Source organism: Metopolophium dirhodum, chromosome 3 (genome assembly GCF_019925205.1).
Source record: "Metopolophium dirhodum isolate CAU chromosome 3, ASM1992520v1, whole genome shotgun sequence".
NCBI classification, from domain to species: domain Eukaryota; kingdom Metazoa; phylum Arthropoda; class Insecta; order Hemiptera; family Aphididae; genus Metopolophium; species Metopolophium dirhodum.
The window spans coordinates 37,330,106-37,357,188 of NC_083562.1; the positions used below are offsets into that span (position 1 = coordinate 37,330,106).

A 27,083-nucleotide genomic window follows, 5' to 3' on the forward strand; every position below is an offset into this window, starting at 1 on the left:
GTAAAATTCTAATAGTAAAATATTAATGATACAAGATAATATAACAGAAATACCGTATGCAATATGTATATGGAGTACCTATACCTACCTTAATTGTTTAGCCGTCGTACTCAGTGAAATATTCTGTTGAGAATACCGTAGAGAAATAAAATAAAATAATACAAATGTATTATGAAGGGCACGACGATTCATTGGTATCTACAAAGACCAATAATATATAATAGTATGTATAATTTGTCATACTTTTATATTAAAATATTATATGTTTTAAAATATTAAATAATTTATCTGGAATTTATCAACTAAAGTCTTTGTAAAGTACATCATACAGACATACAGTATAAATTGTATAATCAAAAATTCAAGAGATATAACTACATAATTGCAGGGGGACATTTTCTGTGTTGGCATTAACTAAACTAGTACTTACCAAGTACTGGCTTTATACAATTATAAACCAAAGGTACTGATAATGAAGAAGAGTTGTCTTTCAAGAGATAAAACATAAAAGTTAAGATGATCATAACTCGAGAATATTCTATCACGAAACGGATCATCTCAAAGTACCTACAGTCATTTAGTTTTATTCAATTTAATAAATAAATATAGAATATATTTTTTTAATACATACCTAAAATAAAAACATTTAGAATAAAAAATATTTAAACAAAATAAATAACACACAGTAAACAATTGTTAAGAATATTATAAGTTTATTTTAAAGTAATATATCACAAATATAATTATTAATTTATGTTTAATAATATAACATGTTTAGATATAAAATTATTGTAATGTTTATTTAATACTGTATAAATATTTGGAATAAATGTATAGTACAAATCACTCAGTTTAAAACTTTAACATTTAAAACGTTGAAAGATATAAAATATATTCACAATTATTACAATATTATTTTTTTTATTTAAAAACAAAATTAGTTTTTGTATGTATGAATTATTTGCGAGCAATATTTATAAGTCAATGGAATAATTATATAAACAACAACAGATCTATTTGGCGTAATTCATTTTATGAACTACAAATAGATGATCCGTTATTAATGTTATAGTTTGATGCTAGTACTACATATTAAATTTACTAATTCATATACTTCATAAAATCATATTGAGTAAAAAATCAAAATTTAAAATTTAAATAAATTTAATTTTAAAGAATTTAATTCGGTATATAAAATATGAAATCCAATATTTTACAAAAACAACTGTTCATTTAAAAATGCTAGATTAATATAACTCTCAAGAAAATGTTCTAATACAACACAAAAATAGCATGTAATCAAAGAATTAAAATTTAACTAGTAATTTGGTAATCGAGTGTCATTTTATATTTTCATAACTAGAACTGGACGTTGTCTAAAATTATGTTTAGTATATTATAACGGAATATAGTACTAAAATCCTTACTAAAATTAATCAATCTTTTAAATAAGTTTTACCAAATTTGTCTTGATAATCTAACTAATTTTACAACAAAACCTTAATAATTATAATTGTTTTCTAGGACATGGATGTTCATGCATTTAAAAACAGTTAAGAAGTATGCATATACCTCGACATACTCTTTATTTATATTGCACTTCAAAAACGACTTTTAGTATTTTCTTTACCATAATATGGTTTAATATCATGCAAAAATAATTAAGGTAAACACATACAAGCTAATTTGAACAGTTGTATTTTATATAATTAAGGTCTAAATATATTGAAGAAATTTTAACAGACCAAGGTTATCATAAAAGAAAAGTGTATTGGTTTAATGAAGAGAAGACTTGTATGTAACACAAAACATATTAAATTCCTGATAGGTTAATTAACATATTTGTCATTCATACAATGCATGATAAGTTTTTAATAGCTATACTGAAGTGTGCAAAGGCATGAACACTCAAGCCTTATACATAACAATACAAAACACAAAACAAAATATTTTAACTTGCACTTCATTTATCTTAAATATTATTTTAAAAATTAGGTGCCACACCCTTTAACAAAAATTAAAATAACAAAAAATAAAAGAAACTTAATTTATCCATACAAACTTACTATCTTATTACAATAATAGTTGAACAATCTTTGTAAATTATTAAATTACTAAAGCAGTACTTTATGTAAATTGATATATGTTTATAATTTTGTTTTGGTATTTTAAATATTTAAAAAAAAAAATTGAAACAAAATACATCTACTGACTGTTAAAAATGTTGATTGAGAAGTATTAATCATTCTTTTTATCATCTTCTGGTTTCTCTTTTTCAACTGCTTGTGGTTTTTCTTCAATGGCTTGTAGCTTGTCTTCAATAGCTTGTGGCTGTTCTTCAACTGGCTCGGCAGCGTATCCAAATTCATTTACTCTAGTCGGATCTACTCTATATATCCATCTTTGATACAAAAATATGAAAAATACAATATCTAAAACAAAAAAAAAATTGTTATTTATTTTATGATTAATTAATTTTTATACCCTCAGGAGAGGAAGGGTAGAGTTAATATAGAAATAAACATGAATTAAAAAAATATTAATTAACATTATAATCCTATAATACATTAACAATGCTTTAATTTCACCTTATTGCCAATAAAACAATTTTAAACACTATATGGGGCTACTTTGAACTTGAGATTTGATATAGAATCTATACAAATTTCAAGTGATGATTTGCAATCCATTAAATTATATATTTGCAATCAATTTACTCTCAAAAATTCCATTTAATAGTTTATAGTCGTACATAAAGAAACATCATTACTACATTTACATTTAAATGAAACTTATGAAACTATAATATACTGATGTCCAATCTCAGTAATATGCTATAATACAAAGGAATGTATTTGTACTTTTTCTACTTTATTTTGAAGTCTGAATTGTTTCCAAACATCTATATAGTAATATGAATCAGATGATCCGAATTCAAATGGAGATTGAACAAATGTATAAAACTAAGTATTAGAATAATTTAAGTTGTTAAATCCAAATTATTATTTTTAGTTTTAAAGATAGTAATGTAAAGATTCATTACATTGTCCTATGGTGCGTGTGCATGAGTGTACAGGGTGATTTATTAAGCGTAAAACACTCATTATCTCAAAAAGTATTAAGGTTTTTGAAAATATTTTTTATCCTTATTATTTTTTAAGTTTTTTACTTTTTTGAATGACAGCATTGACAGTTTTAATTTCATTTTCCAAAGCAGAAAATTTTTCTAAGTATTTTAATACATTAATATCGAATTTAGGACGAGTAGTTTATGAGTTATATGTATTTAAGGTTTAGACAAGCAGAGTAGTGGACACACGTTTGTACCATGCTTATACCTCATAGACTACTCGCCCTAAATTAGATTTTTATGAATCAAAATACTTAGAAAAATATTCTGCTTTGGAATATGAACTTAAAACTCTATGCTGTCATTCAAAAAAGTAAAAAACTTAAAAAATTATATAGATAAAAAATATTTAAAAATATAATTTTTTAATAAAAACATAGTCTTCTTAACAACTTGAAACTATGTAAAAAAATATTTTCAAAAACATTAATACTTTTTGAGATAATGAGTGTTTTACGCTTTATAAATCACCCTGTATAATATAGAAATTTAGCTGTAGTTTAAATATTATTGTGATAAAATATATGATGACCTCATATGAAATTAGGAAGCATGCTGCAGCTGTTATTATATCAAATTAGACAGGATGCCATATCAACAATATGTGTTGTTCCATTTTATAAAACATACAACATACCAAACATTCCAATTTTGTGTTGGCCAAGTGGAGAAGAAGGGTGAATCCTTGACAGGTACCCATCAATACAGGAGAAGAAATTCAAATACAGAGTAGAATTGCAATATAGTTAGTACTGAGTTAAGTTGAGTGTTAGTTTAAAAATAAATGACATAATATACAAATAGATAAAAGTAGATGCAGCACAAGGATGAGTGTTGTGAAATTAGAGAAGATGTTATAGTAGTTTCAAGAATTTTACTTACCATCTCTAAAACAGCCTAAACGGTACATTGTTGGCATTTTAATAACAAATGCAAATATATCATCAATGAATGTATTTAAACACTTATAAGACATCATTCTCCACGGAAGATGCGCCACAGACTTGAGCTTATAGTTAATGAACAATTGTGGAGTCATTGTAATGAAACCTGCAAAAATATTATGGATTTATCACAAAATAATATGATACCTAACTGAGTTAAAAATAATGTATATTCAACTAATTTTAAAGACAAAGTAAAACAAATAATGCTTACCAAACATAAGAAGAAAACCGTACAACATGTTGAGTACCCAAGAGTACCATCCTTTATGTTCTTCATAGACGAGTGAATAAATTGCATATGCAGCAAGTAGAGGAAATAGTACCCATGATAAGTATTTAAATGCTGCTCGATCGTATTCCTTTGTACTTGATTCAGCATAGGACCCCTTTTCCTTAAATATAAGTTTTGGAATAATACCTAAATACCGTGTTTGCCGATCAACGCTTATGTCCAACACCTAAAACATATGGAATTTAGTGAACTATCAATTTAAATTCAAAAAATATTTAGGTATTTGAGTAATTTATTTATTTTACCTTGTTAATTTTCCAGCATTCAATACCCAGCCCGACAAAACAACTGATGCGAATGATTGTGTTTGTATCATTATCAAGCACATACAAAAGTACAATGACAGATTGAAACACATTAAAAAATACTGCACGTACAGATAAACCTTCCAACGACTTACGTTCCTTCCAAAATTGAATATCTATAAAATATTTAAATAATAATAAAATTAGTTTAACTTATTCAAAATATATTATTTATGTAGTATGTGCGGTGTATAGGTACAGGTAGACAAATAAGAAAAAAATATCCGAAAAATAAGGACAAACAGTCTAAATAAGAGGCCAATACTTTAAATTTACTCTGGAATTTGTTTTCATATGAATAATCATGTACACCGTTGCTAAATATTTATTTTATCATATTGGTAGAAGACTCCATCGTAACATAAAAATAACAAAAAAAAATAAAATGTAATTCTTATAATGTATAAACTATAAACATTAAACATGGCAATCTTCTACAAGTATAAAATAATAAATATAAATAATATTTTGTTTTTATTATGGACAAATGCAGAGGTAATATTGCAAGATGTGGTCATAAGAAAGTGGACAATACATTAAAATAGCTTAGGTATTAGTTATTATTAACAATAGCCTTGGATAAGATTGAGATGTTATAATATATATTATTAATTAATACATATTTTGTCATGATGCATAATCCCAAATCTTTGCATCGAGACCACAAATTATAGCATATATCGTATAGCAGAGGTGGTATTGATCGAATTTTAAAATATTTAAATTTTATTGTTACAATTTGCCTTTAATGAAAAATATAACATTACAATAATATAGTTACTAATTAGTTATTATAAAACTTGGTAAATTTGAAACTCACTTTTAGGTTTATATTGTACTTTAAAAATAAATGGCTTATTCAATTATTCTTTTAATAATAGTGTAACATACGGTTTTTTTTTTAAATTTTATATTTTAAATATTTACAATCTGTACAATGTTAAGTACAATAAGCAAATTTGATAATTTAATGGTAAGTGAATTTAACATTAGTAGGCAGGCACTCAGCAGCTTATTAACACTTTGCCACTAGTGAGCAAAGTGGTTTTCTATACTAAATAATATAAGAGTTATTGGGGAACGAGAAACCATGACCACAATGTGTAATAGATAATACATATTTTTAGTTTTAAATAAATAAATAAATTACCGTTTTTGAAAGCCAACAACTCAAAAACACTATGCAATATTGATACAATGATTGTAGCTGCCAAAATATATGGTGACGTTTCTAACAATGCTTCTTTTAATGAATCTTGATCTTGATCATCTTCATTAGCATCTGTGGCAAAAGTATCACCTAAAAATCCAGCAGTCCATTTGCTTCGCATAGTCTGAGCCGAATACATTTGCCATTTAAATAATGATAATGGTTGGAATGTTAGTGTTAAATCCAAATTTCTGCAACATTAATAAACACAACCTTAATTTTGCAATTAATTAAAAACTATTTTTATTTACTTCACAGTTTTATTGATTGGTTGATAGTCTCTAAGCATGTTCCAGAAATCATTAAAAAACACCATTGGCTTATATCGATTGTTTGGCATGAATTCTAGATCTATATTTTAAATAATGTAATTAAGATATTGCTATTTAATAGGTGAAATTACTTGATTATATGTTAACTTACATTCAGAAAATGGCTCAGGGAGAGATCCTTTAGTCCAGTTTGTTTGATCAGTTACTAAACAAATTGTAAGATTAGGATGCCAATGTGATATTATTTCAGTCTCAAACTTTTCAGCTTTCTAAAACATAAGAATAAAAAATAAATTTAGAAAAACTTCTTAGTAATAATAATTAGTTTTTACTCTAGATTTTTTATAGTCTCTTTAATATAACAAACTATTACCCAAAACATTAAAAAAAAAAAATTATCAATTTGACAAAAAACTTTAAAAATAATTTCACTTACTTCAATTTGTTCTGGAGTGGCAGATGTTTCACCAGTAAGTAAGTTATGGGTTTTTAAGAATTTGACTTTTTTAAACTTATTTAATTGTTTGATGGCATGAACAATGAAAATTTCATGTTTTCTTAAATTTGCATTCTTTTTAATGAAGTACACATGTAAATAAATTGATCCGTTATTTTGTAAATTCTAAAAAACAAAAAAAGTTACATTTATAATATAATCTAATCTAACAAGCAATTAGTATCATGTATCAGTTACCCGTGATGGAATGAAAGATGTTTGAATAGTATAAGTACCATCATTATTAGGTCCTGAAGACCAGTCTCCATATTCTAAATCTGTTTTTTTCCAAACAAGTTCATTATCATCGAGATTATCATCTATTATAGTCTTAATGTAGTCTTCTGATAAATACACATACATATCCTGAAAATATATTATATTTTATTAGTGTGATATCTATTAGGTACCAAAAATGTTTAAATAAATAATAATCATAAAGTACGTACAAATTTAGTACCAAACTCAAAATAATTGACATTTGGAATGGAATCAGCAACTGGTGCAACACCATCAGGAGGTACATTTGAGGACTTTTTAAACATTGATGTAATGAAGTAGATAATTAATGATCGAACAATTAATGTTTTTACAACTCCAAAGAACATGTTAAACCGTCCTTGTTGGGGTTGTGGTTGATCGCCTTGCGCCGGTTCCACATTACCAGCCTTGAACAATACAATAATAAGTATTACATTTTACAAATCAACTTAATATCAATTGTTGATAATTTACTATAAAAAATCATGGTACATTTTCAATTCATAGTAAATAAAAGTAAATTTAAATACACAAATTAATCAACAATTGTGTACAAAAAACAATTCTCGAAGGAAACCTGAAAATACAAGCCTATATTTATAAGGATATTTTATGACTAACCCATATCCGATTTTCTGATATATGCTATCGATAACCGATATATTTGAAAACACAAGCCATGAACTGATATTAAAAGATAACCAATACTACCAACCAATATCAGCTATAACTGATAACCGATATAGTACAAATTTTTGTAATTTTTCATTGATTATACATTTATAAATTAATAATCAATGCAATTATGCTGATTGATTTGGTTTTTTTTTTGTAGTATCAGTTCAACTATTGGTTTCAAAAAATAACTTATACCGATACCACTGATATCGAGTATAGGTTTTAGTATCGGCCCATCCCTAGTATTTATGTTGCTATAAGTAATACGGCAGGGAAAACTATTTTGCCAAAAACAGATATCATATTATAATATTAGGTACCTATATAATAATAATTATAATAGGTATTATTTCGTTAAATATTACTAGGTATTATTAACTTACAAATTGACAGGAAGTACTTTGGGAATTACTGACGTATCGTAGATGCTATGAATAACATAGTTCACGCTATACAAAATTATTATGAATATTTTGAAAATATTATTGTATATCTATGTATAGTTAATGATAATATAATACCTATGTTATGATGAAAAGCTTCAAGATCCTACAAATAATAGGTACCGTCTACTATTCAAGTTACAGCAAATACCTGAATACCTAAAATGGTGTTTTTTTGTTTAAATATTTTTTTGTAAACATTTTAAACGTCTACAAATATAAAATACCACAAAATGAGCCTAAATATTATTTAAACTGTCTACGTATCTATATCATGTCTAGAAAATACTAATTTCAGTAAAAAATGAAATAAGTAAGATTTTATGTGATAGAAAATTTGATCACTTATGAGTTTATGACAGTACCTAATTAATAGTTTAAATAATGGGAACTAGGAAGATACAGTGAAGTTATATTTTAATATTTTTAAGGTACCTTTTGTTTTGAATATGTATAGGTTTTTTTATGGTAAATGGCCATAATTCACCAATTTATCTATTAAGAGCTATCAAAATAGCAGCATTAGGAAAAAATATAATATATTATTTCAATAAATCAGTTAAATTGAGTGAATTCAGAATTAGACATTATCTAAGACAATTATAATATATTATTTAGAACAAGCTATATTTTATATTTAAAAAATCCGTTTTATCATATCAATTAAATGTTATCAACATTTTTTTTTTGAACATTCTGTAGCTAAAAGATAAAGATTTATTATAGGTACCTATTATAGAAATACTCGGCTACATAAAAATAATATGCGATGCGAAAACTTTCGTTTCGTTGCCTGACCCTAATTACTAGAACGAAATAATTCATTTTTACATTTCTTTAATTCAAAGAAAAAGACGCAAACACGGCATCGATAAATTAGGATCACATAATTAGGTACACTCGGTGTATGAAAACGACAATAATATGCAGTTTATCGATGCGTCGAATGCGGAAAAATAACGTTTCGGAAAATCAAGAACCCGCTTAAAAGGCGTTGGCCGCACGCGGGTGCACCCATCAAACGGTCGGAAACCGTGCGCGCGTCTGGTCCCGCTGGAAAAGCCGGACTTCCCGTCAAAAACCGGGACAACGGCGACCTTTGTTGCGATGCCCATTCACCAGAAACAAAATATTTTAACACTATTTACTAGGTATAGGTACTTGTCTCACCCCGTCACCCGGCGGCGCCTCGTTTCTCCTGGCCACTTCGGCCATGATGTGCGCCTCAGACGTTAGCTGTGTCAATAATTATTATGGACGGCCAACAGAACACCATCAACGGCGGATGTGACGAGCGGTACGCGACGTCGTGCCGCTTGCTGGCGGAACTGCGAATTATCACGTCCGGCGAGCAGGGCGCGCACACGCGAGACGTCTTCCTATCAGACGAAACGAAACGAAAAAAAAAAACCGAAATCCAATAATAGTTAATGCGGTACGCGCGTACGTGTGCGTGTGTGTGTCATAAGTGTTCGGTCTTCGGTCGGTAGTCGGTCGTACGATTTGTTTTTTATCCCCCTATAATATAATCGGGGCGACTGCTACTATAAGTACGTGACCCGTACCGTAGATACCACATCCGGTATTACAGTGAGAAGGGGGTCCGCGGTTGATAAGAGCAACCCGGCGGGGCTGCAGAGTGACCAACCTAGCCATAGGCCCCGGGGCCCGTCGCGTTGGCGGCGCCGTTTCCTTCGTCGTGGTCACGCCACCGTACCGCGTACGACTACGTAGTGGGCACGTAACTCGTTTTCGCAATTTCCTAACCCCGCCTCTGCAGACGGCGTTCTGTATGGATCGATCTTGGACTATTCTTTTTCGTACGTTAATCAGCATAATATTATTTTTACAATAATTATTCTTCTTTCATATTAACAATCGTTTTCGGCGTTTCAAGTTTTCCGTTCCAATCTTCCACGGAATTCCTCGTCGTGCATTACGCACCATAGATAAAGAAGTCATTTTCCGCCCCCACCCCGCGCCCCCGCAGTAAGCCATAGAGCAACGCAATCCGTTTCGCGCACTCGGTGGCTCGGTCGCAGGTCGCAACTCGCCACCAACGCTCCACAAGTAGGCACGACGCTCGTCCCGAAGTCTGCTTTTTAGTGCGCGCGCGCCGGACGAACCACATCGATCAGACGCGGTCCCGTCGTCATCGCGAGTTTTTCTCATTTCCATTTCGCCGTCCGTCCGACCGATTCGAATATCGCAACATTGCGGCGTCCCGCAACAGCAGCAATACAGCCGACGACACGGTTCCCGCGACAAGAACGCGACGTGTCTGGAGACTTGTCAAAGACGCCGATGTGAGTTTGCACAAACCGTTTTATTAATTGCCCGTATTTAACATTGTAATTAGACAACTTCGTGTGCGAGTAGTTGCACGCATCGATCCCGACGATAAATCGATTATCGATACAGGAATTGACGCGAGTGACTTATCTATAAAATATGTTGTATTTATAGTGTGGGGCGCCGGTGTTTTCCACGGGTTTTCCGGTCGTTGTGTTCTACATAATGGTTTGTAATACGTGTACTCTGTTGTTTTGTGTTACAGCTTTGGCCAAGTCGACGGAAGCGAACGACATTCGCTAATAATTTCACCGTCAGTCCCGCGTCCCAGAAGGGCGACACCATTTATATGAAGTTTCTCGACACGGGTAAGCAGACGACGCGACACACACGTGTCATTAATACTCGTGATTAATATTAATGAACGATTGCCCCCCAAGTTCTGATGCAGTGCAAGTCCGTCCTCAAGTTTCCTCATTATCTACGACGTGTCACTAGAATTTCGACGATAATAACCTTGAAATCCCGTGTGCCCAACGTGTTCTATAAATACGGGCCAATAGAGGTCAAATTACGAATTATTGCTCAGCGACCATATGTTTCACGCATTCTTTCCCCAAAAATCGACTAGAGCAGTACAATCGTTTTGGAGCTTATTCCTTTCGCGCTAGACGTTGATTTGCCAATATTCCCTTTCCCCCTGAATCCTGATTCCTCCTGGCACTATCGCCGATTGGAATACTCGATCGAAATTTATGAGGTTAACTTTCAACCAATTTGAATGCATTTCGTCCAGGGCACATTTCACTCTTTCTAATCGATCGTACCTACCTAATATCATGTCCACTGTGACATTTTCCCACTTCAATCAAACCAGCCCGTATTTACTAATTTATATTAAATTTAAAATACTATAGCGCCTGATATTATATAGGTAGTTAACGTTTTAATATAATATTATACACTGTGTCAGTGTTAATAGGTATAAGGCAGGTAGGCTACTAAGTACTAATTGAGGTACTAATTATTATCTATTATTAGTTCCATTGCAGTGTTAGTAATTTAAAATAACTTTTTGATAGGTACTTGATGCAATTACAATATTTTAATTTAAATTGCCACTATTCAATTGTACTACCCACTGCATATTAATTATACGTTTTATATTTGTAGAATATAATAATAAGCACTTTATAGCTTTTAACAATGATTTTCCCATTAACTTGTATTATACCTATTTTATTATTTGAGAATGTATCATTAATTACCTACTAAAGGGATCCAACATCCAATGTATTTCTGAAACCACATACAGCTCAATTATCACAGATAATATTATAATAACCTAGTCATCTACAAAATAGTATGGTATCTAGTATATACCTACATAATCCACATCAAATTATGTATTAAGTGTATTATTACTATTGAATATTTAAATTTTGATTTGGTAATTAGAAAATACTTAGGTATCAATTCATCCATGTTTTATATAACATTAAGCCATATTGAGGTGTGATTTGAAGTGTTGTAATTATCATTTTTTATGGATTAACTATAGGTAGGTATAGTTGCAATTTTAGCCATTAGGTTGATTAGGTCATAGGTTATATTATTACTGATTTGATGGCTTATATAAATATTGCTTAGATTGCCTGAATAAATAATTATCTTTATTTTGATAATAAATCCTAACACAAAAACAATATTGTTTGATATTAATTAAGAAATGTATTTCCTTAGTGTTATGAAAATATTAGTAGGTATATCAAATAAAACAACAAAAGTATGATAATTTGTATACTGTAAAAAAAAACTATTCAAATGCGTTTTTAATGGTTATTATTACATTAGAGTAAAAAATTAAAAATAATACTATCTATTTAAACTAGGTACCTAATATTGAATTAGGCATACAATTTAAAAATTATATTTAATTGAGTCCATAGAGTTTATATTATACTATAGCCTTAAGTACTTCTTACAATTAAAATATATTTTTGTGATATAATGGTACTAGTTTAATTTTTAAACAATGCAGTTTGACAAATATTTTACCTATTCACTTAATCATATTCGAGTAAGAAAGAAGTTTGACAAATTTTAATGATATTTATTTTAGTATTCAATTTTATTTTCTTGCAATATGGTAGCTTTCTCGAGAATTGAATTAACTAATGAGTTCTAAAAGAAGTTATAAATCTTAACCACTTACCTATACATTTTGCATATTATGTTGTAGGATAAACATCAATATTATGGTTTTTAATTTATCAATTATTTATAATTGTATGTTATTAATAAATTATAAGCATAGGTAAATCTTACTAATAATAAATTAATGAAATTATATGGACCATCTATTCTATCCCAAGGATATTATTTAAATATGAAACCAGTCAATATTCTGACTAAAATGTATGATTTTATTTTTCTTGTTATGAATGCATGAATTCTGTTTCTGCTAAGTACCTTTTGTCTTTCATAGATTTCAATAAATGTATTAACAAAGTTTAATATTAATATACAAAATTTAAAAATAAATAATAACCTATTTAACTTTATTTTAAAAAAAAAAATTGCCCACAGGTTCTTAGTTACTAGTGCACATTATATAAATTAGTGATATACATTTATAGTTTAGAATGTTAAGATAACAATTCAGATAGCAAATATGTTTTAAGATATAACAATATAATTCATGATCAGGTACTAAATTCCTGAGTTTTACTTATAGAAATTGTACAGCTTTAATAGTTGTACAACTATTTGATTCTTAAGAAAAATTACCTTATCTCAGTAATTACTGTTGTGTCGATGTTATATATTTATACCATCTATAATTATAGTGTATATTTTCCCAAGATTTTAAATTTAATAATGTTGATTTCTTTAAAAATAATCATAAGTAATTGTTTTAAAATACCTATTTTACAATATTTTAATTTTTATGTATGTTATGAGCGTGTAAATTATTACAATTTAAAAATGCTTATAAAAATTTAAAGATCTTAAAAAAAGCCAATGTAGAGACACAAGTTATGTTTTTAGCTTAAAGTTTGATAATTAGAGAGGTGAATTCACTTAAATATTAATAGTAACAACAGAGTTGGTTCTGCTAAACATACATTTTCTATGTTGCCTGTGGGTCAGAGAGAGAAAACAAATGGTGCACTGACATCCTTTTAATAGGTAATGCTAATATGATTGTCAATGATAATAATTTAAATTGAGTGGTCTGATAAAATTAAAATGAAACATAGACAGTACTCATATCTTCATATTCATTTGTAAATAATTTACATTTTTTAATCCTTACTCATAAACACTTTCATTTACTTGACGTTAGTGGATTCTAACTTAAAGTGTGTGTATATGATAACACAATCACTTGTGAATATAAACAAGCACCAAACATACCGATACCAATTGAGTTATTTATGACAGATTTAACTGTTATTTGTAGTTAAAATGTTTGTCTATACGGCATACACATCTACTAATGTTGTAGTGTTGGGGTCTAAACCTTTTTACTCTACGGGCATTTAAAAATAGAATAATCTATGCTGACCAAAACATTAAAAAAAAAACATTTGCAATTTTAATTGTAAAGAATAATTTAGTAATTAGTGTAGTGTAAATTTGACTAAACTTGAAAACAGGTTTTATTTAATATTGATCAGAACTAAAATATATATATAATACTTAAGAAAAAAAAAAAAAAAAAAACGATATAATATATTATTAATAATTCATTTTTGGATTATTTGCTGTTGTAAAGTATTCTGCATTGTTTAAATATTCGTTTTTTTAATACAACTGCAATTTTCGTAAAACAATTTATTAAATGCTAAAAGTTTTGCATTTAGAGTTTATTTTCCGCAGAAAACCCTCTAGGAGTTGAACCAATTCATTATTTATAGTTATAATTTCACCGTGTATCTTATATTATTTTAAATAAATCGTATTTTCAATTATTGATTATTCATACTAAATTTCCACTGAACTCGTTGGCTGAATTTTAAAATGCAACTCGTTTCTAACACACCTGAGTGCTCTGCAATAGGTACCCTTTTCCTAAAATAAGAAGTTAACAACAGACGCGGGCAAAGCTTATCTGTTTTTTAATTCCGGATTTGTTCGTTAATACGAATTCTCCGGCATATAAAATTGGAAACTTTCTCAAATTCTGATGAATATGATCGAAATCTTATCTACCGAGTTAAGCAGTAAAAAAATTAGGAACACGGCGCATATAAATATATAATTATTATCTTTTTTTGAAATGTCTCTACTGAAACGTGCGAGTAAATAGTGTTGGGTGTAGACGTGTAGTGTAGTACCCATTAGACAGAAGTCAGACCCACACTGGTAATTTATTGACCTGGACAAAACGACGCTCGGCGGCGTGTTCGGGCATGCCCACGAACCGCGAGTTGTCACTGGCTCGGGCCTCCTCCAGACCACCAGTAGGTATATTGATTTTACGCCGCACGGTGCACACTCTCCGGTTAGTTAGTCTGTCTGTCGTCGTCTTTCGTCGTGCACCGTGGCTCGCCTTTTTCGTTCGTAAATTATAAAAATAAAAATTCGTAACCGCGACCGTTTTTGTCGTCTCCGATAATTTAAACTGTCGCAAATCAAAATAGATTTCAGACGTCTGAAACCGATTCACTGTTTAAACATTATATTACCGAAAACCTCTCGTAAACATATGGTGGTGCTATCTCGTATAGGTGAGTGTGTGTGTGTGCCCTAAGTACTGATGGTCAGAAGTCGATTTTTACTGTGCAGTTTTGATGTTTTCGTATTATGAACTGTCGAAAGTTGCAGACTATGATCGTAATAAATCTGAGTTAATATCTATTATCTATTATTTTTTTTTTAAATATATTTTATTTATTTATGAATCTTGATAAATAAAAAAATACATACCTACTTATTTATTCTTAAACCTTATATACCTGTAAAATATAATAGAAATTGGATGAATGGACATGAAGGGTATGGATAATACACTAAATAATTCACTAATATGTTGTTTATTTCGGGTTTTTTCTTTTTGAAAAAAATATGATGGCTTAAAAATTGTTTGTTGTTAAAAAAAATATTGTAAACAACAATTATATTTGTTTAACCTATTATAAGTATTTTTTCCGTGTAAAAACATAGTAACAATTATTATTTATAAAATGTTAAATTATTAATTTTTCATTTAATAATGAAGGAATTATTTTTTTCCAGTATCGCCATCATTATCCAGAGCAAGGTCTGGGAGTTGTAAAAAGCTCATAGAGCCATTCATTGGCCCAGCTACAAGGTGCATGATTTCTTTAAAATACCAAGGTTTTAGTTTTCGGTAAATATTTTAAAATAGTCATTTAAGAAGGAAAATTGAAACAAAATTTTACTTTTTAAATGTCTTATTTTTATAGAAATTTGTTGGAACAGGACATCAAAATACTGCTGCAACCGACACAGGAAATCGCAACCATTCAGGGAAACGTGACGGGTTACACTTAATATAGGAACAATACAGCTGCAATCATGGGTAGCTTAAACGTTAATCGGAATGTCAGTGATGCATTCTATCGATATAAAATGCCTAGACTTATGGCTAAAGTCGAAGGCAAGGGTAATGGCATCAAAACCGTAATTGTCAATATGGCTGAAGTAGCTAAAGCTATTGGAAGACCGGCTACATGTAATTTAAAACCAAAACTTTTAACTCATAAACACTATTGAACTTTTTTTTATTATTTTATCAGATCCAACTAAGTTCTTTGGCTGTGAATTAGGTGCACAAACTCAATTTGACTTTAAACATGATAGATTTATTGTAAATGGAGCTCATGATGCTGGCAAACTTCAAGTAAGTGTACAATTTAAATTACTTAAATCATATTTTTATAATATTTAATCATTACAATTTTGTGTTAACTAAATTATTATTTTAAGGATCTTTTGGATGGTTTTATTCGGAAGTATGTATTATGTCCAGAGTGTGATAATCCTGAAACTGAATTGATGATCAGTACTAGAAAGGGAACAATACATCAGGGTTGTAAAGCTTGTGGTTACTATGGCTCTTTGGAATCTAATCATAAACTGAATGCCTACATATTGAAGAATCCACCAAGTAAGGATTTTTGGTTTTATACATCTGTGCAATCATTCTCATATTAAACTCTTAAATTATAGATTTAAATCCAGCAGCTCAAGGATCATCTTTAACTGAAGGAAAACGTAACAAGCGTTCTAAGAATGGTGGCAAAAACGGTGAAGGAGGCAGGTCTAGTTCTCCAGAAGACAACAATTCAGAATTGATTGTTGAAGCTCCAGGAAAATTAGCTGAAGACGTAAGCTTTAAAATTCTTTATAATTTAGCACATTGATATTCACATGTACATCATAATAATATGTCGTACCTGGCCAGCCAAAGCCGCGTTAATATTTTGTATCATAATGTGCTTATGCATATAAAAATGCTAAGAAAACAAACCAAGCTGTTTCTAGTTGATAAATATTAACTGAATGGCCAATCAAATATTATAATTTACTGAGACCATCTGTGTTATTATTAATACCATTTCAAAATATAAACAACGTGATATTGAACGTGTGAAGTATATTTTTACTATTAACACGTTTCATTTTTGATAAATTTAGGACAGTAATGATAATTGGGCTGTTGATGTATCTGAAGCCGCAGTTAGAGCTCGTATGCAAGATTTAACTGACGGAGCTAAAGGATTAACCATTGATGAAGATACAGATAAGACTGAAAAAGAAAGAATGGATATATTTTACAACAAGGTAATAATTTAGTAGTTAAATATAAAATTAATATTACCCATTAAACTGACAATGTTAGTGGCTAATATTTTAACAGTAATTTAATAATTAAATGTAATTTGGTGATAATAGATATTTTTAGAAGAAGTAATAAATATTATAATAGCCAATCTGTTTTGCACTTAAAAAGTAAACAAAATGACACCTGAAAATTTAGGCTACTCTTTGCATTATAAATATAAGCACAATTAATGGTGACAATTTATAGAAACTAACAATTTTTATCTAATATCTATATCTATACCAAATAAATGTATATTGCAATTTTTAATGGTGAATGTCATGATGATATTATCAATTAGAAAAAAAATATATTATTCTTAGATTGATTAAAAACATTGATGCACATTGTTGACTTTGCATTTGTGTCCAAGGCAACAAGGTTCTTAATAGTTACCAGTGTTTCGGACCAATTTCACTACAAATGCCCCAATTATAAAAACGATATGCATAGCCAATAACAATTGGTCATTCTTAATATGGCCACACATTTTTCTTTTATAAATAATGACCTACAATTTGTGATATCGGTGTTTATATCTGTTATATTTCTTATTAATGTTTAAAAAAAAAAAAGCCGAATAACATTAATTGAGTTTAAAAGTTTAGTTTATTGTGTTTATAAATATATTATACCTATTACAACATAATAAATACGATACATATTTTACAGGTTCAAAAAGCACGTGATTCCGGTTTAATTTCAGATTCAGTTACAATCAAAGAAATTGTGGCTGAAGCTGAGCGCTTAGAAGTAAAGAGCAAAGCTACATTAGTGTTAGCTGAACTATTGTTTGATGATAAAATCCATTTGCAGGTACATAAGCAAATAATATTATGAAGTCTTAATAACAATCATAAATTTTTATGTACAGATTAATATCATTGTTGTTTTTGGTTTTAGTTGAAAAAACATCGTGTCTTGTTCTTACGTTTTTGTCATGAGGATCAAAAGGCTCAACGATATCTTTTGGGAGGAATAGAACAAGTGATTGGACTCCATAAAAGTAGTTTGTTGCCAAAAGTTTCTGCTATACTAAAGGTATTTTTTTTCTACCCAATTTCACTATTATTTTTGAATTGATCAATTGTTTATTTATTTCTAATGTTTAGCTATTCTACGATGCCGACATTTTGGAGGAGTCTATATTATTAGACTGGGCTAGTAAGATTAGCAAGAAATATGTCTCTAAAGAACTTAGCCAGGAAATACATAACTATGCTAATCAGTTCATTACATGGTTACGTGAAGCTGAAGAAGAAGAAGAGAGCGGAGATGACAGTGATGATGATGTAGAGGTAAAACATTTATTATTTAAATTTAGCACAAGTTTCATATATTTTATTTGAATTTTTGTTTTATTGATATTGTTAATGAACGATTTTCATTTTATCAAACCCTGTTATTTGTCATTTATTGAAATTACTTTTTTTCAGATTGAATATAATGACCGTGTGCATACTAGCACATTAAAAGCAAAACCCGTACTGCCAGTTGCTGTCAAATCCAATGCTGATGATAATGAAGATGATGTTGATATTGATGCCATCTAAAAATATCTTAGTGGACAGAACATGCAAAATTTAATTATCCAAATAAATTTAGTTTACAATATTCTATAATCAAATATACACTGCAGAACCAACTAATTAATGTTAAACATTTCATTTACCAGATTCTAATTTACAATATATATGAATATTAGGTAACATTTAAAATACTTCTTTGTATCCTTTGTTTTTTTTTTTTATTATTATTTATTTATAATTGGTAGGTTACTTCAAATATGTTTTACTAAGTTGCTATTCACTATTATACAAGTGAATGATGCCACAAGCTAAAAATGTATTAAATTACAGTAGCCATTCTAATAAAGATTTCCAGTAATTAAAAATTAATTATGTGACTTTATTTTAATTTTTACTTCCCAGACACTGAAAATTATATTGTAACACTAATCAGCACAACATATTTGTACAACATGGATATATGTTTCAAATACTTAAACATATTTTGATTCAATACAGATGAAGTTACTACATAATAATGTTATTTTTATTTGGTCATCATCATCTTACAATGTAAAATAACTTCTATTAAACTTAGAAAACAAAATATTTTAAAACGACATTACTGTATTTAGTTGATAGTAGAATAACAACGTGTCTAGATGCCCAACCATCATAGATGATAATGTATAATGATAGCCATCATCATTCATCAGCCGTAGACATATTAATTTCCTTACATATCTATGTCATCAGCCTTTCTGAGTATTTCCAAATGTTATTGTAATCGGTTGCTGTAGAATGTAGATCCTAGAATAATCAAAAGTAATTTTTGCATTTACATATGCGTGATCATATGGTGGTATTAAATTAATTAATTAAGTATCCGAAAGAAAAACTTGTGTATTGTGTATACAGAAGAGATCAGCATAGGCCAGGCTGTGTGCCATAATAAAAATATTGCGAGTTGGTTATGGGTGGGATCGCAGTATTTTTCTTTGGACCGGGTAGGTAAAAATTAAAAGTTCCTAATTTAATTGGCAACACAGTGTGATCGGTGTTCACAAAAAATAAACTAATTTATATAAATTATTTTTTTTTCATCACTAATAGCAGTCATTGTCAATATTATATAGTTATATAAAAAAATGACGAATGGACCAGGTCGGGTGCAGACATGACTTTTATAATTCAATCGACTCACTTTCCGAATTTGTTACCCACTTTGAGCTAACATGGTGACTCGTGAGGGAGGGTCCAGGGTTCTCCCCGCTAGCTCGGAGATCTAGTGTATTTATTAAATACAACGAATTGGAAAATTTTTTAAATCTCCAATGTGACCTAAGAATATATGACATATTGACATGTTATATATTTAGGAAGTACAAAACAAATAGCATTAGGTTAAGTTAAGCAATGACTTGCTCTATTATTATCAAACATGAATATCATCTGAGTTTTTAAAACTATATTTTACGAAATTTTTTCGTAATTTGTTATCCAAGAATTCAGGATGTCAAAACGGGTTAAAATATTTCGAGTTCCGTGTCGAAATCGGGTATAATTTTTTGCGGGTTTTGAGTTTCGTATTCAAAACCGGGTACAATTTTTTGCGGATAACCCGGGTTCAAACCCATTTTGACCCCCTGTCCAAGATAATGGTGATAAGAATTTCAATTTAATAATACTCAAAACCATAGATATATACAACAACTAGATAGCCGCACAGATATCTGTGGATAGCCGTCTCCTTCTTGTCATCGAAGTCGGCCGCCGTTTACAAAGCAGACAATGTTTACAAAATAATAATATTATCATAGTATATAATATGTATAGATAAATATATATGTATAAAAATAAATGTAAATGGCGGCCGATTTCAACATTGGTCACAACTGTAGTATAAAGACGGCTATCTAGTTGTCAAGGTGTATCAATACACCTTGGTTCTTGTACATATCTATGCTCATAACACACTTTAAATATTTCAATATCATTAAATCCTGCAGACACTTAAACTCAGATAACATGCTTACCTTTAAGTTTGAGATCTGGGTACCTAATTATTATAGTTATCAACAGAAAGTTGGTTCGGCTATGCATGCATTATATGAATATTGCAATATACATTTAATCTTCAAGTTATTTAAAATTGGATGGTTTCAAGTTGTCTCTGTCATCGCCTCTTAGGTCAGTTAAAATGCTTAAATTTTCTTTAACAGTATCTCTTCTGATAGGAAATTGAATCTAGTTGGTACTCTAGGGGGTCAAAATTCCCAGTAGTTAATGTTTATATTATCATTTTCTATACATCATACAATTTAAAAAATATTTTGACTTGTGTTGATATATTAACGGACATTATTTTAAGTTTTTTTCCCTATAAATGTCAATAAAATTGTGTTCGTTATTGGGTCAAATCGCTTGAAAATGTAATACAAAGCTCCTAATATATTGTTATAATGGTGAGTAGTTGAAAATATTAAAAATACAGTCACATTTTTTTATTTGCGCTTTTAAAGTTCGACTTTGATAAAAAGATAAAATCACGAAAATGTGCAAATTATTTTGGGTTAGAAATTCATAAAAATTATTATTTTTAAATCTAATATTTGAACATTTAATACAAAATTCCTCTTAAGTTAGACTATAAAAGTTAACCTATCTTTATCAACAAAAAAAAAATGTCTACCGAAGAATCAAATTAAATCCTTATGTGCGTTTGAACTTCAAATTTTTACAACATAGGATATTCACTTGATTTCTCTTGAAGAGATTTTCTTATTTTCTTGTAATTCAAAAACGAATAACTGTAAATACTTGAAATTTACAGCATACGTTTATTTTATCAATTCATATACTTGATACAGTTTTCAAAATACTTTGACTAGCTTTGAGTTGTTTACGGTCATTTTCAATTTTCAATTTTTTTGTTTTGTTTTTTATAAATGTCAATGAAACTTCATTTTGTTGGATAAAAAAGTTTCCAATTTCTACTACAATATTATTTGATAATATTTACTTTTATATTTTTAATTTTTAAAATGCATTCTATCACCTTGCCACCGGTGATCATAGACGGCTAGACATAATATAATAAAATAAATATATACTACTGACACTACTCTAAAATAGGTGTAATCACCAATAAATATGAGGCGTATACTGTATATAATATAATAATAACTATAAAGATTAATAAATAATAATATTATATTATATACCTCTCGCAAACCTAAGGTGTTACCCGGCGTATAGTATAGGCAAATAAGGTACATATTAAGCTTGTCGCGGTGAAATGAAGACGGGGTTTGGATTGTTCGGACTCGCGAATTGTAGCTTTTCAGATTAATGTATTTAATGTAGTTATATGCTTATTGCTTCTAGGTCAGATTGCCCATGGTGGCGTGACAATAAATATTTAATTTAAGTCTAAAAATAAATTTAAACCCTAAGATAATATGAAAACATACCAACGCGTTCGCGTAAACATCGACTCTTCCAGTGCAACTTTTCAAGTATATTATTATATTTCATACACATAAATGCAATGTTTTCAATAATTAGTTCAACCAACTTACCGGTACTGTATTATTAATAGTAAAATAACTTAACTTAGTAAATAGTAATCATATCATAAAATGCACTTAGTAATACCGTATTAATTATATTATTATAAATACTAGTATTAATAATCAATGGTAATACCTATATAGGCTGATCGCTGATAGATCTTTTTCGCTCAGGATCGTCTTTTGTATACAATGATATAATATAATTGAAATATTGAATTCTAATTTGACACTTAAAATGTAAAGCAGAACGGTATGTCGGTATCCACTATATCCTAGGCCATATTTGATATTTCTATCATTAATTGTAATAAATTATAAACAATAGTGTTTTTAATCAACGATAACACTATTCCAGACCCTAATTAAAAATTAAAAATAATTTATTCATCACGTATTTAATATAGATAATCACTGTTATAAGACACACTTCAATAATTCCAATACTATACTACAATTTATAGTCATATACTCATTCAAAATATTACTAGTCTTAAAAAATGCATCAATCATAAGTCGAAATATACTTTTGCAGAGACACTGAGTACTTAAAATATCAACAATGCCGGTGGCCAGGGCCGGGTCCAGGCTCAGGGCCCGTATAATATTGACAAACTTACTGCAAGAGGTACTTATTTCGTGGGGGCTAACAATATAATATTTTAGTCACGAACCAAGACATACTTGAGTTATATATCTTTAGTTTTGGTATAAAAAAACACGCGTGTATTTCGCGGGTTTCTTTCATCGACGATACGACAGCTGTAGTTGCAGGCTGTACGGAAACGAAATGTCAGTCTTTCTCTTCTTTTCGATATTGGTGTTACTGTGTACGTATTTTTTTCAGATCGAGTTCGGTTCTTATACTGTTATCTATTGGTTAACTGGCTTTGCACTTTGTGATAACATTAGTCAATATATTGAATATAGTAATAATTACTTATAAGTTTTTCACGTGTAGAATTATTAAGCCATTAAGGTAGGTTGTGCCTATCGACTTGTATGCTTATATTGACGTATCATAAGTTTATAATTGGATTCGTGAGCTTTACTTATAATATTGTTGATAAAGTTTTAATTATCTAATTTATCGTTGTACATCGCTGAACGTCTGTTAATTAATTACTGAAGTAAGTGATTCTTGATCGTGTTCAGACTCCTGCTTGGAAACGCTCGCGTCCAACACAAATTGTCAATAATTATTAGAAGAATATATTATTTTTTAACGTTTCCTGTATAATAGCACTAATGGACGTGCTCAATGTAGGTCGGATGAACAAAAGCTCGACATCCGTCATCTGTTTTAATGTCTTAATCGTAGATAATAAGTATTAAATACTTCTTAGTTCTTATACATTTTTATGTGTTAAAATCTTGATGTTCTATAGCCCATAGGTAATTACAAAGGAGGACTGTGACCAAATAATTTTTTTCCAATGACCTGTTGTCACTGTCGGTATAACTATTAGTACCTAGGTACACTTATAATTCCAAAATTACATATTGGTCAACTGTATAAGGCTTCTGTTAATGGAAGTATGATCTTATGTCACGTAAAAATATTAATGAAATAGATGACCCTAATTTACTTTTTTTAAATTTTATATCTTTAGAATATTTGATTAAATCTACGTGCTTGTGTCTAAATTGTTAATACAGTGCCTTTGACTATATTATTAAACAGTTAGCACAGTATTATATTAGTACTTCAAAACTTGTTTTAAACAACATAATTTTTTTTTATTGCGTTATACCTAATGTATTTGAACTATTTATGATTGTTAATTTTTTTGTTTTTAGAAAAATGAGTTCCCCGTACCAAGGGGCATTGACATGTGTTACATGTCAAATTGTGTTTGAAACTGGTGATGCACATCGTGTACACTATAAAACAGACTGGCATCGTTATAATCTGAAAAGAAAAATCATTAATCTTCTTCCTGTTGACCGTCCCACATTTGAATCCAGAATACTGAGTCAACAGATCAAGGAAAATGAAGAAAATGCTAAGAGCTCGATTTATTGCACCATTTGTAGGAAATCCTATAATTCGCAAAAGTCCTTCGATAGCCACTTATCTTCTAAACAGCATAAAACTTTAGCGTTGCAATCAGACAATGAACATAAAGATATTGGTATACCAGCTGCCAAGAAAATAGTTAAACCAGTTGAAAATAAACCTGTTGAAGAGAGTGATGATGAGTATGAGGATGTAGATGATGATGAAGAATGGGGTGAAGTAGTCAGCGAAAACAATCCCATAGTCAACAATATATGTTTATTCTGCCCTCAGGGCAGTGAAAACTTATTGCAAAATATTAAACACATGTCTGACGTTCATTCATTTTTCATACCTGATGTTGAGTATCTGGTTGATATGAAAGGATTATTGGTATATTTAGGCGAAAAGGTATGTCAAGGATTTATGTGCTTATGGTGTAATGATTCTGGAAAAAATTTCCATTCGATAGAGTCTGCACAAGCACACATGATTGATAAAGGTACTTTTGCAAAATAATAAGGTCTTATAACAAGGCAAATAATACAATTTTATTTTAAATAATTTTAGGTCATACTAAAATGATTCATGAAGGTGAAGCATTACTTGAATACTCAGACTTTTATGACTATTCATCGAGTTATCCAGCAGACACACCTGTAGATGATTATCGTATTATAGAAGATGTTACCTCTCAATTAATTCTTCCTTCTGGAGCTAGAATTGGAAAACGATCATTAATGCGATACTACAGGTACAGATAAGGGAATAAAATAAATGTTCACATGTTGATCAATATATATCACCATATATTAGTCTTTTTTATAGAATATTGATAAAATAAAATAAATTATTATTCATTTATTTTAGGCAAAATTTGAATCCAAATCACGATTGGGAAGCCATGAAGGAAACAAAGCTGAACAAAGTAATCAATCATTACAGACATATTGGATGGACAGGAACTTTCCCTGCTGCTGCTGCTAGGTAAAAATTGATTTCAATTAAAATACAGCTAGTCAAATAAAGGCAATTTTAACTACTGTCATAATACAAAAAATATTGTATTTAGAACCTGGATTGCCTGATAAAACTAGTTTTTTTCGTTATTTTAGACTGATTTATATTTATTAACTTATTTATTATATGTCAATTAAAGCAATTTTTAATATTTGTTTTTCAACTAAAATATCAATGAACTTAAAAATAATAATTTTTATTAGAACAAACAATTTTTGAAATAATAAAAATTACTTAGGTTTAAGTATAGTTGACTTGTTAATGATGGCCGTTAATATTCACCTATTAAAAATAAATCCCAATACAATTTATAAATTATACTCATTCGTGACACACGCATCAATGTTGGCAATTAACTTGGCATACATTAACTAGTCGCCAAAGTCAGAATATACTATCATTAACTAAACTTTATATTTTTCCTAAAAACACAGCCAACTGCAGTATATTTTAACAAAATAATAAATATATATTTTTCAATTATTAGTCTTATACATTAATAAGAAAATCATGATTACAGTTTTAAATAAAACTAATGATACAATTTTTGCTTTCTGTGTGTAACTTAAAAGTAATGATATATTAAAAATTATATTTTTATTTTCCAAATTAATTTATACTTAACCTATACTTAGCCATACAGTAAAGTAGTTAAATATTTTCAACTGTTTGGTGTAATTATGGTGACATATAAACCACAGTGCCACATTGTTTGTATGGAACACAGTGGTGAGGTAGAAAAATAGGTACCGCAATTTAGACTATAATTTGACATTCTATTTCTCAACTAGTTTAGGGAATATTCTCCTAAATTTTAAGACATTACAATTGGTTTCAATTTATTTCATAAAATTATATTTATATGTTTTTACAGGAAAGCCAGAGATTTGAAAGTTATGAAGCAAGTCCAAACAAAAATGTACATGCAATTAGGAGTTAAAGCCAACAAGTTCCAAAAGCATTTCCGCCAGCAAGTCAATTTTTAGATTTGATTTTATATTTTTCAAAATACTTAATAGAAGTTGGTTTTTTATAAATAGCATTAAAATATTATTTTTATATGCTAATTTTTAAATAAATTAACCACAATTAATTATTATAGCTTTAATTTAATTTAATTGTTTATACCCTTCCATTTAAATGCTTTGGTAGACATATTTAAGAGTAAACTTTCAGTATTTAATAAATGTTCAAGACAAAACATACTATGATAACTGGACGAAAGTCATGTAGCGTAGATCAGGGGGGCCAACCTTAACATACTTGTGATCAACTGAGTTTTTCCAGTTTGTCGCGATTGAAAAAAAAAAACAAGGTTGTCAATAAATAAAAATATATTTTATATACATGCATGTTACATTTCATTTATTTAGAATATAAATAAGTATCAATAATGTTTAATTTCACAGTTTTACACAGTACTTATTTTAATATATTTGATTATTTATCGGAAAAAAATGAAGATAATGTGAAAGGGAGTTGCGTTCAACTTGAACACATATTGTGATTGACCTGTTTGCCACCCCTGGCATAGATTACCTACTAAAAATTATAATGTTTAATCTGTATGATTAAATTAAGTAGGTATTCATTGTATGTTTAATTTGTGTGTAATTAAAATGCATAACCTTTCGGGTATCATCACACTATACATTTTTTTTTTTTGATTAAAGCACTAGGATTTTACTTATGCAATTATATTTTACTTGGGGGTGGATGATCACCGAGTTACTGAGAGTGAAGAATACTCTTGCGAATACTATAATATTATAATTATTGATGTTAGTATACAATGTACAAAT

General features: G+C 29.1%; 3 protein-coding genes across 7 annotated transcripts; 2 read left to right on the forward strand and 1 right to left on the reverse strand.

Moving 5' to 3' along the window:
- Nucleotides 1–1,775: 1,775 nt before the first annotated feature.
- LOC132942155 (putative lipid scramblase CLPTM1) lies at nucleotides 1,776–9,591 on the reverse strand. The gene is made up of 11 exons (XM_061010465.1): nucleotides 9,205–9,591; nucleotides 7,102–7,320; nucleotides 6,851–7,018; nucleotides 6,593–6,778; nucleotides 6,308–6,425; nucleotides 6,136–6,235; nucleotides 5,825–6,075; nucleotides 4,615–4,790; nucleotides 4,289–4,535; nucleotides 4,013–4,180; nucleotides 1,776–2,432 (listed from the first exon to the last, which is right to left on the reverse strand). Exons 1-11 carry the CDS (start codon nucleotides 9,247–9,249, stop codon nucleotides 2,239–2,241), a joined length of 1,872 nt encoding a protein of 623 aa, XP_060866448.1. The 5' UTR covers nucleotides 9,250–9,591; the 3' UTR covers nucleotides 1,776–2,238.
- A 196-nt stretch (nucleotides 9,592–9,787) lies between these two features.
- Nucleotides 9,788–19,229, forward strand: LOC132942156 (eukaryotic translation initiation factor 5). Of its 4 annotated transcripts, none has more exons than XM_061010466.1 (12): nucleotides 9,788–10,340; nucleotides 10,592–10,694; nucleotides 15,571–15,685; nucleotides 15,762–16,030; nucleotides 16,095–16,198; nucleotides 16,285–16,465; nucleotides 16,528–16,685; nucleotides 16,996–17,142; nucleotides 17,855–17,998; nucleotides 18,086–18,223; nucleotides 18,295–18,480; nucleotides 18,619–19,229. In XM_061010466.1, the coding sequence occupies exons 4-12, from the start codon at nucleotides 15,874–15,876 to the stop codon at nucleotides 18,733–18,735; spliced, it is 1,332 nt and encodes a 443-aa protein (XP_060866449.1). In that variant the 5' UTR covers nucleotides 9,788–10,340; nucleotides 10,592–10,694; nucleotides 15,571–15,685; nucleotides 15,762–15,873; the 3' UTR covers nucleotides 18,736–19,229. The 4 variants fall into 4 exon arrangements, with proteins under 4 accessions (XP_060866449.1, XP_060866450.1, XP_060866452.1 ...); XM_061010467.1 differs by having other exon boundaries at nucleotides 15,778–16,030; XM_061010469.1 differs by lacking the exons at nucleotides 9,788–10,340; nucleotides 10,592–10,694 and adding an exon at nucleotides 14,799–15,062 and having other exon boundaries at nucleotides 15,778–16,030.
- Nucleotides 19,230–23,152: 3,923 nt separating this feature from the next.
- On the forward strand, nucleotides 23,153–26,377 carry LOC132941770 (cytoplasmic 60S subunit biogenesis factor ZNF622). 2 transcript variants are annotated; one of them, XM_061009929.1, is made up of 5 exons: nucleotides 23,153–23,241; nucleotides 24,063–24,763; nucleotides 24,832–25,015; nucleotides 25,132–25,248; nucleotides 26,156–26,377. In XM_061009929.1, the coding sequence occupies exons 2-5, from the start codon at nucleotides 24,067–24,069 to the stop codon at nucleotides 26,265–26,267; spliced, it is 1,110 nt and encodes a 369-aa protein (XP_060865912.1). In that variant the 5' UTR covers nucleotides 23,153–23,241; nucleotides 24,063–24,066; the 3' UTR covers nucleotides 26,268–26,377. The 2 variants fall into 2 exon arrangements, with proteins under 2 accessions (XP_060865912.1, XP_060865911.1); XM_061009928.1 differs by having other exon boundaries at nucleotides 23,191–23,392.
- Nucleotides 26,378–27,083: the final 706 nt, after the last annotated feature.